Source organism: Rana temporaria, chromosome 13, assembly GCF_905171775.1.
Source record: "Rana temporaria chromosome 13, aRanTem1.1, whole genome shotgun sequence".
Taxonomy (NCBI): Eukaryota; Metazoa; Chordata; class Amphibia; order Anura; family Ranidae; genus Rana; species Rana temporaria.
The window spans coordinates 72,652,447-72,669,870 of NC_053501.1; the positions used below are offsets into that span (position 1 = coordinate 72,652,447).

The 17,424-nt window shown below is 44.8% G+C and overlaps 1 protein-coding gene across 1 annotated transcript in view; it reads left to right on the forward strand.

Moving 5' to 3' along the window:
- KNL1 (kinetochore scaffold 1) overlaps positions 1-17,424 on the forward strand; it is a 201,129-nt gene that overhangs the window by 156,614 nt on the left and 27,091 nt on the right. The window contains exon 22 of the mRNA XM_040332074.1: positions 4,850-4,918. Within this exon, the coding sequence (XP_040188008.1) occupies positions 4,850-4,918 (69 nt within the window). The remainder of the gene's footprint in view (positions 1-4,849; positions 4,919-17,424) is intronic.

Sequence of the window (17,424 nt, forward strand, 5' to 3'; positions counted from 1 at the left end):
TGCCAGTAGAGCCCATGATGGGCAGGAGGCATCCTGCCCATCCTGAGGCAAGTTAACTATTTTTTCATTGGAGTCGCCAGTCAATTCATGCCTATGGCTTTTTTTGGTAAAAGCACTCGCTACCAGGTGTGTGGGGGCTTCTTGGGCCATCAGGTGTCGGTGGCTCAGGGTTTTAAGGCCATTATATGGTCTCTTGTTCATGCATTCACAGAATTTTACCAGATAGCTATCCAAGCCACGGAGGATACTGCTTTTGGCCGCAGTATGTTTTTGGCAGCAGAAGTTATTCTCAGGTGGTAGTTTCTGTGATTGAGTCTCCCTCCCCTCAAGTGCATTGCTTTAGGACACCCCATAGTCGTCGTCATGGTTGTTCTGCCCGTGATGTACGATAACAGTAATGCAAGGCTTTCTCCCTGGTGTAGAGTGTGGTGCTCGCTCCCTCCCTTGGACTACGGGAGAGTCGGGACACCCACTAACGCACAGCTCCTTTCTCTATCTGCAATGTAGAGAGCGTCCTGACTCTCCTGTAGTCCAAGGGAGGGGGCGAGCACGACACTCCACACCAGGGAGAAAGCCTTGCATTACTGTGTGGAGTTACAGACAGAAGAACAGAAAGTGGGGATTTCTCAGAAGAAATAAGGACATTTAAAAGCAAAATGGAAGGATGAGGTAAGTGAAGGAGGATTGCACTAAGGAAAAGGAAGCTATTTAGGGGGGAAAAATTGTACCTTTACAACCCCTTTAAGATAAAAAAAAAAAATTTGAAAAGGAGAAGTCTATGGGACTAAGTGTTGCCATCATCCCTAATTATACAGAATACATGATTTTTAGGGCAACCATTCAAATAAATGAAAGGTTAAAATGTTAACTTTTATTATTTAAAAAAATAATCTACAAATATTTCTTAAAATGGTATCAAGATACCAGTAAGTGGGTACTTATTACTTCCTTTTTAGGGCACGGTTCCCCTTTTCCACATCTGCACACTCAACCTGAGCAGTAATACTGCGTACACACGATTGGAAGTTCCGACAAAAATTTTTCGATGTGAGCTTTTTGACGGAAATTCCGACCTTGTGTAGGCTCCATATGACATTTGCTGTTGGAATTTCCAACAACAAAAATTTGAGAGCTTGTTCTCAAATTTTGCGACAAGAAAAGTTCTTGTCGGAATTTCCGATTTGTGTGTATGGAACTCCAACGCACAAACACACATGCTCTGAATCGAGCAGAAGAGCCAAACTGCCTATTGAACTTCATTGATCTCGGCTAGTCGTACATCACCACGTTCTTGATGTTCGGAATTTCCGCCAAGATTTGTGTGACCATGTGTATGCAACACAAGTTTGAGCCAACATTCCGTCTGAAAAAAATCCACAGTTTTTTGTTGTCGGAATTTCCGATCGTGTGTACGCGGCATTAGTGCTACTTGGACTTTTAAGCATCAGGCTTCTGTTAATCAGATTACAGGGCTGTCGCCTGGTTTTCTGTTTACACATTTGTTTTGTTCTACCAGGCGTCATCTGATGCCTATTTCATCTGTAAGGCGTCATGTACACACTGCCTAATTTGACTGCCGGCCCAGGGAATATGCAAAATTATTTTGCTACAGTTTCCCACAGCCGGCGGTCAAAAAGTTCCTATTTTGAATACGATCCTTCCGTGCTCAGGAGAGGGAGGTTGGAATTATTTTGGACCAGTGTATGGGGCCTAAGTTATGAAATGTGTGTGTACAAATCTTAGCTGCCCTTTTTAAAAAGGAATAAATCCACTTGTGAAAAATACAATAAAGTTGTGGCACTTGGATGTAGATGGTAACAAAGTGAAAAATGTCTTGATTAAAATATAGTAGTCCAGTGTAAAGTTCCAACACTTTCAAATCTTCCAATAGCTAATAAATAAATAAAATTATAACTATAATCAAAAATAAATTAATAAATAAATGAACAGCAAGTGAAATACCAACCTACCTAATATAACCTAAATATCGAAAAAAAAACATGTTATCTAGTCCCCAACGTGACAGGTGCCTAATAGATAAACTTGATAATTAGTGATCATTAAGTGAAAAACAAAGAATATAATCACAATATTCCATAAATAATCACAATAACATAAATTCATGTGCTGCTATCAGTCCATAGAACTGTAGTGTACTGCAAGATCCACAATTACCACGAACATCCAGTGAAATGATATCCAGTGATAAAAGCTGTTAATGGTCCACCTTCACCGACTGACAAGGACACCCTCAAAAGTGCTCAAAAGATGGCAGCTTACCACAAGTAGTTGACCCTTTTTCTGAAAAAAGGTGGTCAAATGTGCTTCATAGCAAGTTGGACTTTGCTATTAACAGATGAAATAAGCAGATAATGGAACAACCTCTTAACCCATGGAGACTGTCATGTCAAACGAAACGGACGTAGAGGCGTCGCCTGGTCACGTACTGAGGTCACCTCCGGTTCCATTTGACTGACTGCGGTGCAGGGTGGAATGCACGCCAGCGCACACGAGTCGGGACCGTCTCCACCAATTTGTTTCTATGCCATTCAGCCTCAGTGCCGGGCCTTGGGCACTCCTAAAGTAAGCAGCCATTTGGCTTTTTATTTGAACATTTTTAAGTTTAATAAACAGGATTACACCATTTCGGACCACTATCTTCTTATTTGCATATGCCGTCCTGAGTCTCCATGAGTTAAGAGGTTGTTCCATTATTTTCTTATTTCATCTGTTAATAGCAAAGTCCAACTTGCTATGAAGCACATTTGACCACTTGTGGTAAGCTGCCATCTTTTGAGCACTTGTGTGGGTGTCCTTGTCAGTCGGTGAAGGTGGACCATTAACAGCTTTTATAACTGGATATTATTTCACTGGATGTTCGTGGCAATTGTTGTGGATCTTGCAGTACACTACTGATGGCAGCACATGAATTTATTTTGTTGTGATTATTTATGGAATATTGTTATTATATTCTTTGTTTTTCACTTAAAGCGGGAGTTCACCCATAAAAAATGTTTTACCATTAGATTGATGCTCATTTTGTCAAGGGGAATCGGCTAGTTGTTTTAAAATCGGAGCTGTACTTACCGTTGTAGAGAGTGATCTTCTCCGCCGCTTCCGGGTATGGTCTTCAGGACTGGGCGTTCCTATTTTGATTGGCAGTCTTCGGACACGCTTCGGACAGTTGCATCCATCGCGTCACGAGTAGCCGAAAGAAGCCGAACGTCGGTGCTGCTCTATACTGCGCCTGCGCACCGACGTTCGGCTACTTTCGGACGCGATGGATGCTACCGTCGGAAGACTGTCAATCAAAATAGGAACGCCCAGTACCGCAGCCCATACCCGGAAGCGGCGGAGAAGATCGCTCTCTACAACGGTAAGTACAACTTTGATTTTAAAACAACTAGCCGATTCCCCTAGACCAAATGAGCAGGAATCTAAGGTTAAACGTTATTTCCGGGTGAACCTCCACTTTAATGATCACTAATTATCAACTTTATCTATTAGGCACCTGTCACGTTGGGGACTAGATAACGTGTTTTTTTTTTTAGATATTTATGTTATATTGGGTAGGTTGGTGTTTCACTTGCTGTTCATTTATTTATTTATTTTTGATTATAGTTATAATTTTGTTAGCGCACTCACCCATTTTTTGAATCCACTTTGCAGCAGTGGTATCCACTTTTTTTTTTTGAGGTGCAGCTCATATTTAGTTTAATTCTTTGTTTAATTGCACATTTGGCGCAAGATACATTTTTTCTTTTTATCACATCTTCCAATGCAATGTTCCAAAATCTTTCACCGCTTGTGCTCAAAAAGTGGATGTGCACTAACTAGAGGTTTTTGACCCCCCTTATTTTTTTTTTTTACAGGGGGTCAAAAAGTGCTTTATTGCTCTCAGCAACAAAGTTAAAAAAAAAAAAACGTCTAGCATACTAGCTCATTATGTGGCACTTACCTGAAATCAAAGTGCTCCTCGTTCCCCTCCGCAGCCATGTCCCCTCCAAGCTTCTTCCTGGTATCGCCGTAGACATCGGTGCAGTGTTTTCTGCATATATCTCCTTAACCGTGGTTAAGGAGCCATTTCTTGCACCTACAGGTAAGCTTTAATCTAGGCTTACCTGTAGGTGCAAGTTGTCAAAGTGGGTTTACGACCACTTTAAGTGCCCAGTAAGCAAGTGGTTTAGGCCCCTTTTACACTGGTGCCTCTGTGAAGCAGAATCCGCTTGCACAGCAGGGATCTCCCCACTGAGCAGGCAGATGATAGGTCCGTGTCTGCTCCGCTATGCAGAGCGGACACAGTCTAACTCTCCTGTATGAGGCAATCGGATGGAAACACACCGCCTGTTCGTTTCCATCCAATCCACCAGACAGGTGGGGCATAGGACCATCGTGCATCTGTTTTAGGCGGATTAAATCGGATGGTGGTGGGCGTCGGCGGACATGTGGCTGCTGACTTCCCGCCGCTCAATAAGACACTGGAGGGCCGGCCCGATCAGGTCCGCCTGAAAAACTGATCAGATCGCCCATGTGAAAGGAGTCACACTTACATGTGTGTAACAGGTAAGCGATAATTGTATTTTTATTTATGTACACCTGCACAATTATGACATTTTTTTTCCAAATAGACCAGTACAAACTCCCAAACCTGATTGGTTATCTTTAAAGTGACTTGTTATGTCTTTGAAATGTATGGTGCATCAGTGACAAATGTATGAAACCTTATGGGCTCCCCTATGAGTGTGGTTGGTTGGTTATCTGATCTGTCCTGAAACTAAGCTAAAGAATATGGCTCAGAACAGAGTTTTAATCTCACTTGTGATTAATATAATTTTATGTGCTTTAACAGATGGGGAAACATTTAATGACCAGCTCTGCAGGAGAATTTCTAGGAGAATTTTCATGTCTCAGCTGAACGGTGAGTGTAACCTTTCTTAGTTTATTACAATATATTCTTTTTTTGCCAATTGAGGGACACAGGAAATCTTTACCTTTTTGTGCTATATTCAGGACCATTGGACACTGGCAAACAAACTGTAGGCCAGCCCAGGATAATACCACGTACTACCTGTATGCAACAGGTTTGTGCAACTGTACTAGGAGAATGGACTGGTTTTATTTGGGTCAGCTGTGCCAACACTTTTTTTTTTCTTTAATCAAGACACTACATCGCCACTGGAGCTTTGCTTCTTTTACTGCAGCTTTCCAGACTGGTCATTCTCAACCTGGTTTTGGGGATACCTTATGCGAGGTGTGTAAGTATAGCCTGTAAATACTCCTTGGGCACTGTGATGCCTGTTGGGTTCTTTCCAGACTAGTTTTTGCAAAAGTTGGATGTAGAGTGCACCTCCTGCCATCCAATCCTCACCTGCTACCTGCTCTCAGGGCTTAGTCGGTACCAAAGTCTATATGTTGCTTTACCACAACAGTACTGCTCCGATTTTAACACATGGGAGCGGAGAAGGGAGAATTGGAAAGTGTGCTGTACCAGATGGCTCCAGCTCACATTCTGCATAATAGTTTGTAGGCTGCTTACTGCACCGCTACCGAAGGTGCAAACCTCTGTAGCCTGGTTACCACAGTCGTGCAAGATCTTCTGACCCAATTTACCCAGTTATTTGCTGACCATCATCAGAGGCCGCAAAAATGCTTTCATGCCCTCGGCCATCTGAGTTGCCCTCGACCTCTGGGCCATCTACTGCAAAGACATTCTGAAATTTTTTCAGGCCTTCAAACTGATGAGCTTGCCTCTGAAAAGTTACAATCTACTGCTATTGCCCAAAATTAACGGATGCCGTTTTGACTCCTCTAAAACTGTAAAGCCTTGTTTCTTTTTAGTGAAGATTGTGTGCTGAAGTTTTCGGTTCCCACTGTGGATCCAGCAGCGTTCTGCCGTACAGGGTGCTTACTATTCCAGTAGAGGTAAGGCCTGCCATTATCAATGCAACTGAAAAGCAGTTGTAAACCCTTTCTAGGGCTCTGTTGTCACTGGCAGTTCCTGTCTTTCTTTCAGATCCTGGCTGTGACCTTGCTTTTATGCCTTGTTTGACTAATCAAAACTCCTTTAAAAAGAGAACTTACCCATGCCCTGGTTGATGCATTGATGACATAATCTGTGAAGCGCATGGCTCTAGTGTTACATCTCACCCATGATGGTTTGCTCCTGTCATTTCATGCATGTGTCCTATGTCATTTCATATGCATTGGGAACTTATGCTAAAGTGCGAAAACTGTGTGTCGCAGCGCCACTTAGGATCATCAGCTGACATGATTAAGGACATTACTGCTGTAAGATCACCTTTCTTCAATGAAGGAAACGCAAGGAACAGACTAAGGCTGCATTTTCATGGGCATTTAGTCATGCTAAAAATCCCAGTGGCAAGAATTTGTGTCTGTCAGCGCCATTGAGTATCTGGATTCTGCCGTTTCAACCCTGTTTCAACCCTGTTTCAGAGACCATTGGCCTCTCATGTTCTTTAAAAAGGCCTTTATGCAGGGGGTCTCCAGTGTAGCTCCCCATTACAATTTAAAACTGTTTTCTAGGTTGGTAAGGCTGCCCACCTGGTCATCTTCTTACATATTTTCCAAGTTCTACCAGGTGAACATTGTGTCCTCATGCTATGAGTACAGGATCCTTCCAGCAAATCTTTGATTTGCAGCAAGCTCCAACTCTGTGATCTTATTCTTGTTAGCATTTGTTTGGCGTGTTGCAGACATTTCAGGTAAACTGCGTTTGAATGTCCCAAAGGTGTAAAACGTCAGTTGTCCCTCAATGGACAAGAAAGGAAAATAGGATTTTTGTACGTTTTTTAGTGAATTTTTTTTTCTTGAAGCCTTTTGAAAAGCAATTCCCATCCCTCTGTAATAATGAACATGATGTACTGCTTTGGTACAAAACTGAGGCACGCCATTAGTAGTAGTAGAGGGGCTACGAGTAAGCATCATACGAAGTGAAACATGTCAGCCATCCTTTTCCTTTTGTTCACTTTATTTTGACTGCATTGTTTTGGTTGTTTTTTTGGATTTCATTTGCAATAAAGACATCGTTTTAGGAGTGCGGCAGTCCAGGACTTTTTTCTATCCAATGCATCTGCGCATAGCCAGCACCCTTTTGGTCTAGTGGGACGGTAGCAAAGCCAAGGGATCAGCAACTTTTAGAGCGGTATATTTTCTCAGTAGAGGGGCTATGCTGGGTTTGTCTAGTTTATTTTTTTTGCCAGTGTCCAGTTCGTCTATATCAATATAACTTGAAAGTTAGACTTTCTGTATCCCTCAAACTCCCATCAAAAGGGTTTTACAATGAGTACTACTTGCTACAAAAGATTCTGGCTGAAATATTTTATTGGACTAGCAAAAGTTATTCTTCAGGTCACTTCTTATTGCTTAGTATTGAACAACTTGACACTGTTTCAGCATATAAATTCAGTGAAATCTGTATAATTGAAATTTTAACACGGACCAATTTCAGGTTTTCAGATAGATTCATATGTCTATATAAAAAATATTCTGACATGACACATTCAATTAATACCCAGGAGCTTGTGCACTTTTTATCAGGAACATTTTTGCTGTCAGAATTTGTAAGTACTACATTTCAGTTGCTAATTATGGTTACATAATGCATTATAACATTTGCTTTTGCTTAAGAAATATAAAGCAAAATGTTCTTTTGAATCAGTATGATTTAATCCAACTGTACCCAGAATATTTCTTCCCCTCATACGCTTAACGTCCTTACAAAATCCTGTGATTTTAGGAACAGTTTAAATGATGAATTAAAGCGGAGTTTCACCCAAAAGTGGAAGCTCCACTTATCTGTCATCCACCCCCCCCCCCCCCTCGTGCCAGATTTTGGGGGAGGAGGGTGCCTGTCGGGGCACGGCGAGGTACGTCAGAAATCCAGCCTCCTCCACTTCGGCTGGGCCAGTTAGAGAGCGCAGCATTCACAGTAGGAAACAAACATCAACACAAGGGACATAATTTACAGTCGGTTGCATGTCTCTTGTGCTGATTCCTGTTGGTAGAAATCCTCAGTCAATACTTTTGCCCTCACCACTATAATCTTCTAGTGCAACAGGGGTTAAAACTATGGGGCTTTCCCAGGTTCTTATCAAGAGATCTTGACTTTGCCCGCCCTTACCTCCAGCTGCTCCATTCAAAGAAGTGGTACAACAGCTTCTTTGAATAAAACCATATAGAAGAATAGGGGGCGAGAGGATGATTGATGGCCCCACCCCTCCATTCGTAAATTATTTATTTTGTGGAAGTTGTAGTCCAGGTTCTATGAATGGAGCAACTGGGCAGAAAGTAGACGTAATTGGGCTCTTTTGATGAGGGCTTGTGACAGCCCCTTGGTTCTATTAACCTTTGTTACACAAGGAAGATTGGTAGGCAGTGTTAATTTTGACGTTTATATTTGATTTACTTTTAGTCAGTCTTGACTAAAATGCTGTTTTAGTTTTAGTTTTAGTTTTTTTAGTCATCTAAATTTTGTCGTATTTTAGTAGACTAAAATTACCAGTACATTTTAGCCAACTAAAATCAATTGCAATGCATGATTTAGGCATTTCTCTAGAATTGCCCAATTCATTATATAATCCTGGAGTAAAAACATGTTATTTATGGTATTAAGGTATGAACAATCACTACAGACACTTATTTAGCTTTTGTGATATAGAACGTCTTTATAAATTAAACTAAGTTTCATAAACAAAAATATTGCTTTTTGATAAAGTGCAACTTTAACCACTTGCCCACTGGGCACTTAAACCCCCCTTCTTAACCAGGCCAATGTTCAGCTTTTAGTGCTCACACTTTGAATGACAATTACTCAGTCATACAACACCTTACCCATATGAGATTTGTGTCCTTTATTCATACAAATAGAGCTTTATTTTGGTGGTATTTAAACACCACCTGGGTTTTCTATTGTTTTTGCGCTCTAAATAAAAAAAAGATCAAAAAATGTTAATGCACTTTTCTTAGTTTTTGTTATAAAATGTACCAAATAATTGTTCTTCATAAATTTTAGACAATGTATACTGCTGCGTATCTTTGGTAAATTTACCCAAATCGGTGTATATTATTTGGTCTTTGTGAAAGTTAGTCTACAAGCTATAGTGCCAGTCATTGAATATTACCCACACCTGATGTACCAACAGCATTCATTTCTTGAGACAATAACAAGCCAGGAAAGTACAAATACCCCCCAAAAGACCCCTTTTTGGAAAGTAGACCGAGCCTCTGCAGAACATAGTTGTCAGTCAAAAGAGCCGGGAACTCGAAAGTTTGAAATCCAATCTTGAAAACTATGTTGGGGTAAAAATCCAGAAGCAAGATTGTTGACACCTGTTCAGAGGCTTCAAGATGTGCTGTTCATGGTCATTTGAAGAAGCACAAAGAATGGTCAACTTTTTGGATCGCAGACACAATGGCGGCCAAGGAAACTTGGTGCAGCAGATGAGACACACCATGAATACTTCCCTTCAACATTTTAAGATGTCCAGCAGTGCCACCAGCACAGAAGTGGCAAAAACCAGTGGGACCTAGGTACACCCATCTACTGTCTGGAGAAGTCTGGCCAGTTGGCTTCATGGAAGAATTTCAGCCAACAAACCATAACTCAGAGGTGGAAAGAAGGCTAAGCGACGCAACTATACACAAACGCATAGGAACTGGGGTGCAGGCATGCGTGAAGCTAGCTGAGATGGACATTTTTTACTGAAGCTCCACAATTCTCGGAGAAGCACAGCCGAATGACACACCCGCAGTTGCTTTCAATGGCACTGCCAGTACTCCCTGACACACCAGGAAACCGTTCTGGTATACGGCGGGGACCAGCCAAAGTTAGGAAAATACATTCTCTTCAGAGCAGTTTCCAAAATGGTGTTGCCTCAATCTTCTCCCTCAGGCATGTCTTGTGCTGCCAAACAGGCACAGCCATTACAGATAGACTGTGGTGAGTCTGAATTGAATGTTCATGCCTCTTCATCAGTTTTACAAGAAGTTTCTTTGCATTCTAATGTCATTAAACAATTTGAGAAAAATGCTGCAAAAAGCTTTAAAACCAACATCTGACCATATAACTGAAAGCCCGATTAGGAAGATTCGTCAGCTGGGCCAGCGTACTACTGACTTGGAAAGCAGGATGGATGACTTGGAAATGACCACACAGTCTTATGCTAATGATTTAGAGAACCTTGAGACTTCTTTCACACTGGGGGCGTTTTGCAGGCATTAAAGCGTTAAAAATGGCACCTGCAATCCACCCTAAAACAGCTGCTCTATTCACTCCAGTGTGAAAGGCGAAGGCTTTTACACTGGAGCGTTGCGCTGGCAGGGCGTCGGAAAAAGTCCTGCCAGCAGCTGCTTTTGAGCGGTGAACTCACCGCTCGTAATGTGCTCCTTCCCATTGAAATCAATGGGCAGCTCTGCTGTACCCCGCCGGCAATATGGCGCTGTAGCGGTGCATTGCGGGTGGTTTTGCCCCTTTCTCGGCCGCTAGCTAGGGGTTAAAAGCTCCCCGCTAGCGGCCGAAATGCACCACAAATCCGACGGTTAAAATAGCAGCGTTTTACTGCTATTTTACTGCCGACGCTATGTGCAGCACAGTGTGAAAGGGCTCTGAGGAAGAAAAGCTTTCTTTACAAAATCGCTTGGAAGATTTTGAAAGCGGAGCGTGTGTCTCTAATCTCCGTATTCGCAGAATCCCTGAGACCATTATTACAAGTCCAACCTATGTGTGTGATTTTATGTCGGTATTGTATATCCCTGTATGTTGTGGTAGTTCAGGTGCTTATCTAATAGTTTTTTTAAATTAGCAATGCTCCCTGCTGAAACCACTGCCTGTGGCAGGGAATTTCACATCCTTACCGCTCTTACAGTAAAGCACTGTTTTCTTCTAATTTTAGTGAATGGCCACGTGTCTTATTAAATTCCCTTATGCAGAAAAGTTTTATCCCAATTGTGGGGTCACCAGTACGGTATTTGTACATTTTGAAATCATATCCCCTCTTAAGCGCCTCTTCTCCAGAGAGAATAAATTCAGTGCTTGTATCCTTTCCTCATAACTAATGTCCTCCAGCTCCTTTTATTCGTTTTGTTGGACTCTCTCCATATCCAGCACATCCTTCCTGAGGTCTGGTGCCCAGAACTGGACGGCATACTCCAGGTGTGGCCAGACCAGATTCTTGTAGACTGGGAGAATCATTTTCCATCCTGGATTACCCAAAGGTTCTCCCCCTAGTGAGCAGATTGCGTTCATATTTTTGCAAAACAAATGCAATTTTAAAATTTTCCACATGGAACCTCATTTGCCATGTAGTTGCCCACCCCATTAATTTGTTTACCAAGAAATGGAGTCTGCCTTCTGTGGATGCAGCTATCTCTTGTGTAATTAAAAGCTTATTTCTCTTATCGTCCATGGACAGACACAGCTCCTTAAATCTTGACAAGTGGGTTATGCTCCCTGTTTACAGGAGAGGACTAGGCAGAAACATGTTAAATGGTTAAATACATGTTTCATTAACAGAGTTGAACAGCCCCGCCCAGGCAAGCTTGGGCACACCTTTGCAAAGAGGCTTGGTCTGCCACGCCATACCCCATGACTCCTGGGGGGGCTGGTGAGCTTTGCGCCGAGGTCCACATATGACTGGGCTGTGGTGTTGTCTCATTCACAGTGGACCGGGCCGACGGCTACCTCCATTTCGGTTGTAGTTCTGTCAGCAATGCGTCAGCGAGTCCTCACTTGGACGGGTAAGTACAGTCCCTCCTGCTTCGGTGGGTTGGTACGACTGGGGTTCGGGGGTCCCTTTTCCTCCCTTCCCTGCTCCTTTCCCTTGCTGCATTGCCGCTATCAGGGGGCCTTCCTGAGGGGACTGTGTTATGTGGCCTGTGTTTTTTCTTTTTTATAATGGGCTTTCCTGTGAGGAATTTTTCACTGTTAAAGAGCCCTGTGATGAGCACAGATGTTTATGATTATACTTCAGCAGACGCTGACTGATTGGTGACGCCTGTAACGGTTTTGCTTTTTATGCTGTATCTGTGTCTTATCCTTAAATAAAAAAGTCCTAGGAGGCTTTTCCTGTTTAAACACCGGTCCCTGCAGAAGTTACCTCACGGTTCTTTTCCTCACAGGCAGCGCTGGGCAGTCTCCTCCTGAGGGAGTCCCCTGGTTACCCCTGGTCAGCGCAGCAAGTGGGTGAGAGGTCCTGAATAGGGCTCTAGGAGCTTTTGTCTTTTTTTATGGACAGGTGTGCATATTATAATACACACTATGTAAATATTGGAGTCATTATCTGGGTCCTTCCCCACATGCTGGTGGCAGCAGGTGTTAGCACATGGGATTCCCACAGAGTTTTTATTGTTAGTCCTGGACACAGTTTGTGCCAGGGTGGGGGTGGACTGCGGGCGGGCGGTAAAAGAGTGCCCCCTTCCCCCGTTATCCCCTGGGGAATGCTCTGTTATGAAGCCATGGACCAGGTACCTAGTAAAAAAAAAAAACAGGCATTTATGGGTGCGCTTTTTACTGCTGCAAGGGACTCTCCTAAGCCGCATAGTGCAGCTGGGTTTCCGCCGAGGGCTCGGTCTATTTTGGATCACACAAATCAGACCGCTGTGTAGGTTTTTTCCTTCTGTGCCCTTCTTTGATAATTTCTGAGATGCAGAATGAGAAGCTGCTGAGGGCTTTTGTATTCCCTCACCGCCGGGCGGGAACCCCCGCTTATATGGATCTGACTGATAGAAGATCCGAAGTACTGACCCGTTCCATGTTTACCATGCCGGGGTCTGGCTTGCAGCCTATTGTGGCCACTACACTGGGGTCTCAGTCAGCGCTGGCGCCATTTTTTGGGAGGTTTTTCAATTGCATTGAAAACTCCCATTTGTGCCCATTTTGTTGTAGCCGCGCTATGGCGCAGCTTACATTGTGCCGGCCATTTTCCTGTGGCCGCGTTCTGAACGCTCGGCGACCATCTTGGAGTAGTCCTGACCCCTAGTGCTGTATACAACTCACGGAGTGAGCATTTTGCACCAGACAGTGGAGGAGCACCGACTCTCTCCTTAGGTTTTTAGGCTAGCGGACCAGCTGGTCCAGGGCCTCATATAGGTCTGTGATGCTTCATTGAATGCTGCGCCCTTGTTATCCAGGGCGTCTGTTTCAGAATGCTTTTATGCACACGGTGGTGTAGTGCTTAACTCTAATACTTGGCAGCAAGAGAGTCATTGGTTGGAATCCGGACACACGCCAATCTGCCTGGAGCTTGCATTGTCGCTCCCTGTGTCTGCGTGGGTTTCCTCTGGGTACTCCGGTTTCCTCCAAAGGCATGTGTGCATACACCTACATGATATACATACTCATTATGTGTGTGTATTATTTAGGGGCAACCCTTCCAGGCCGTCAAAGGCCCAGCTGGGGGACTAATCTGTCCCTGGGTGCGTAAGCCGATCACGCCGGCACCCAAATCCTGCCAATGTATGTAGACTTCCCTCCCTGTCTCTAGGGGGAGGGGCAGCTTGCAGGTTCACAATTTGGTGAAACCTCCCTGCTCTCCGACCAGTGGGTCTGCGAGGTGGTCTCTTCAGGGTACTAGATAGTGTTTCCTCCTATCCACAGAACAAAGTTCTTTCCTTGTGTCTTCCTCTCCCGGCCCGTTGGTCTGCCTTGGGCAGTGTGGGATTTGCTAAGCTGCGGGGTAATTTTACCTTTCCTGCAGGATGAGAGTTTTGGGGTTTTCTATGGGCCTCAGGCCCTAAATGCCTTTGCGATGTCGGGTAGTTCTGCATGGAATCTATTTGTTCGGTGGTAGCTGCGCTCCATCCGGGGGATGTCCTCGGACATCAGGGACGCATACATGCATGTCCCGTTTTGCGCATTTGAGTGTTTTTTTCTGTGCTTCGTGATGAGACGGGTCTCTTGTCAGCCTGTGGCCCTCCCTTTTGATCTGGCGTCAGCACCATGGGTTTTCAGCTAGGAGCTCGCACTTATCCTAACTTTGTTGGGACAGCGAGGCTTTGCCTCATTGGCTACTTGGACGACTTTCTTCTGAGAGCAGCTTCTGTCTCTGACCTAGTGGATGTGTTATTCCCATTCAGACCTTCCGAAGATTTGGGTGGGTGTTAAACGTTTAGGCCAGAAGGTGTAGCTCAGTGACAGCAAGCCTGCCCTCCATGTGTGCGACCCAGGGTTCAAATCCTGGGCATGCTAGGTTCCAACTCAGCGTTGGAGTATCTAGTGTTGATCCAGACCCCTCGGTGGCAAAGGTCCTTCTTCCCCTGGAGAAATTGCAGGCTCTTACCTTCACCGCAGTCTGCGGTGAAGGTATTGGCATCACACAATCGGTCCTCTCTCCGGGCGCCTGCTGGTTCGGGGCCTGTGGGTAGCCTCCTTCAAGGCGGTACTGTATGCCCAGTTCCACACCCTGGTTTTCCAGGGGAAAAACTGTCCAGGTGGTAAAAATCTCTTGTCTCTGAAATAATTAGATTCCTGTGCGCCACCTAGTCAGTCTCTCTGAGTTGGTGACAGAGATCCCCGACTTTTTGGTCCGGGAAGTTTTCTTCCTTCCAGTGGTTGGTGTTTACGACGGATGCCAGCTCACGGGTTGTGAACCTGGGGGGTTCACAAAACAGGGGGGTCCAGTCGGCCCTGAGTCGCTGGACTTGCGTGGACCTACGGCCACACCTCCCTGAATGTGTCTGTGTCCGGTCTCCGTAGCTAGTGCCTGGTGGGAGACCGCCTGGGAATACCAGGTGCTGTCTACTGTTCATTGTCCTACTATTTCAGGCGATCAGGCTATGCTTCTCCTTGTGGTCGACCGATCTGGTTTCAGCCGGACAACGCCATGGCCGTGGCTTCGTTCTACCATCAGGTATGCCGGCAGGCGGACTGCTGGAGTCGCCAGAAGCTGGACCAGGGCGACTGGTCTTTGTGCTTGGGGTGTTTCGGCTCCCTTGCAGGAGGTGAGCCTCACAGGGCATGGATCTCCTGGCCGCTCGTCCCTGCCACAAGGGTGTCAAAGTTAGTGGCCAGGTCTAGTGATCTGGTACAGACGCGTCAGTCGCGCTGGTGTCCCTGTGGGGTCTGTATCGGTGATTTTTTGCCGTTCCTCCATGGTAGTTGCTTCCTCAGCCACTCCACAGAGTGGAGGCTGAGGAGATGCCGATGATTCTAATCGCTCCAGATTGACCTTGGCGTCCTTGGTACGCTGATATCGGGCGCCTGGTAGCAGAGGTACCCTGGCAGTTGCCAGGGCAGGAGGTTACTCTGTCTCAAGGTCCCATACTTCCTCCTGTTGTACAGTCACTGACTTGCTCAACATGGTTATTGGAAGCCAGACTTTAGGTGACCGGGGTCTGTCTGACTCGGTCATCTCAACAGGGCACCGTAGTCTTCTTCCGGACGATCTACCGTTGCATCTTTCTTGGTGCGAAGGGATGGATTGACGTCCACGGATGTACTCGGTGTCCAGGGTCCTGCTGTTTTTAAAGCTTGGAGTGGATCTAAAAATTGCTTAAAGCACCGTTTGGGGGTGGATTTCAGCCTTGGCTGTGTTCTTTCAGTGGCCATTTTACAGCCCGTTCCCTGGTGGGTTCCCTTTTTTTGTGTGCAGGGGGTTTGTCAAATACTTTCCCCTCTTGGCCCATCTCTTCCCCCATGAGTTTTGACTCTGGTGCTCTCGGTTCTTCAGGGACCTTCCTTTTGGAAACAGAGAGATTTTCTCTTGACACTATCTCAGAAGGTGGACCCTTTAGTGGCCTTTACCTCTGTTGGAGGGGTTTCTGAGTTGGCGGTCTTGTCTTGCAAGCCGCCATGCTTGATTCTCTAAGGATTAGGTGATGGTGCGCCCGCGACCTTCCCTTCTCCTGAAGGAGGTTTTGGCCTTTCATACTTTAGGCGTAGTACACGCTTTGCAGGTATACCAGGCTACTACGGCTCCGTTTTGGAGCTTCTGACTCTCTTTTGTGTCGGTGTCTGGTCCACAAAAGGGCCTGGCGGTCTCGTCGACCACCATTTCTCGGTGGATCAGGCAGGCCGTCATAAAGGCCTATGCTCCCAAGGGGCGGGCCCCCCTTTCCGGTCACGGCACTTTCGACCAGGGCAATTGGTCCTTCTTTTTAGGTTTGTACTGCTTGTTACGAACTGAGGCTGCAAGCTGCAGTGAGGAGGGTTATGTCTGGAGGGACCCCCCCCCCCCTGGGCGGGGCTGTTCAACTCTGTTAATGTAACATGTATTTAACTATTTAACATGTTTCTGCCTAGTCCTCTCCTGTAAACAGGGAGCATAACCCACTTGTCTAAATTTAAGGAGCTGTGTCCGTCCATGGACTTCAGAGAAAAGGATTTTACGGTGAGTACAAAAAATCCTATTATTGTCTGGTGGACAATGCCCAAGTATTTAAAGATCCTTCTGAGAAGAAGTTGGAATCTTTACTAAGGTCTTCCTTTCTCCTGGTGGGCGCAGTAACCCAACCTGCTGTGGCGGCATTTGGTATGTGTTGGGTCTTAAAGGATCAGGTGAAACTGAACGATTGCCTCCGGAGCAGGTCAAATTTTGGCGGAATATGCTTAGGGCCTTATGTTTCACAGTGAATGCCATTAGAGATTCTATTTTAAATTCTATTTAATTTTTGCGCAAACCAATCGATAAACGCTTATTGCGATTTTTTTTTTTTTATTATTATTATTTTTTTTACCAAAAATAATTAGGATACGTATTGGCCTAAACTGAGGGAAAAAAATTGTTTTATATATATTTTTGGGGGGTTATTTTATTATAGTAAAAAATATTGCATTTTTCAAAATTGTCGCTCTATATTTTTTTTGTTTATAGCGCAAAAAATAAAAACCGCAGAGGTGATCAAATACCACCAAAAGCTCTATTTGTGGAAAAAAGGATGCCAATTTTGTTTGGGAGCCACGTCGCACGACCGCGCAATTGTCAGTTAAAGCGATGCAGTGCCGAATCGCAAAAACTGGCCAGGTCCTTCACCTGCATTTTGGTCCGGGTCTTAAGTGGTTAACAAGATTCCTCCTTTTTCTGTTAAGGCGCACTCGACCAGGGCAATAAGTGCTTCATGGGCAGTGCATCACCAGGCTTCGATGGCTCAGATCTGTAAAGCTGCAACTTGGTCTTCAGTCCATACATTTACCAAATTCTATCAAATGGATGCAAGAAGGAGGATTCTGCCTTCAGGCGTAGCAGGCAGCAGTATAGGGCTTCTTGTCTGTTAGTGGCCTACTTGATCTGTCTCCCACCCTTCATTGAGCATTGCTCTGGGACGTCTCGCTATGTAATGAATATAGGCTCTGTGTAGGATTTTTAATAACGGCTTACCTGTACAATCCTTTTCTTGGAAGTACACCACGGGACACAGAGCCCCCCCCACCTCTATGGGAACCTTACTGCTTTGCTACAAAAATAGGATTCT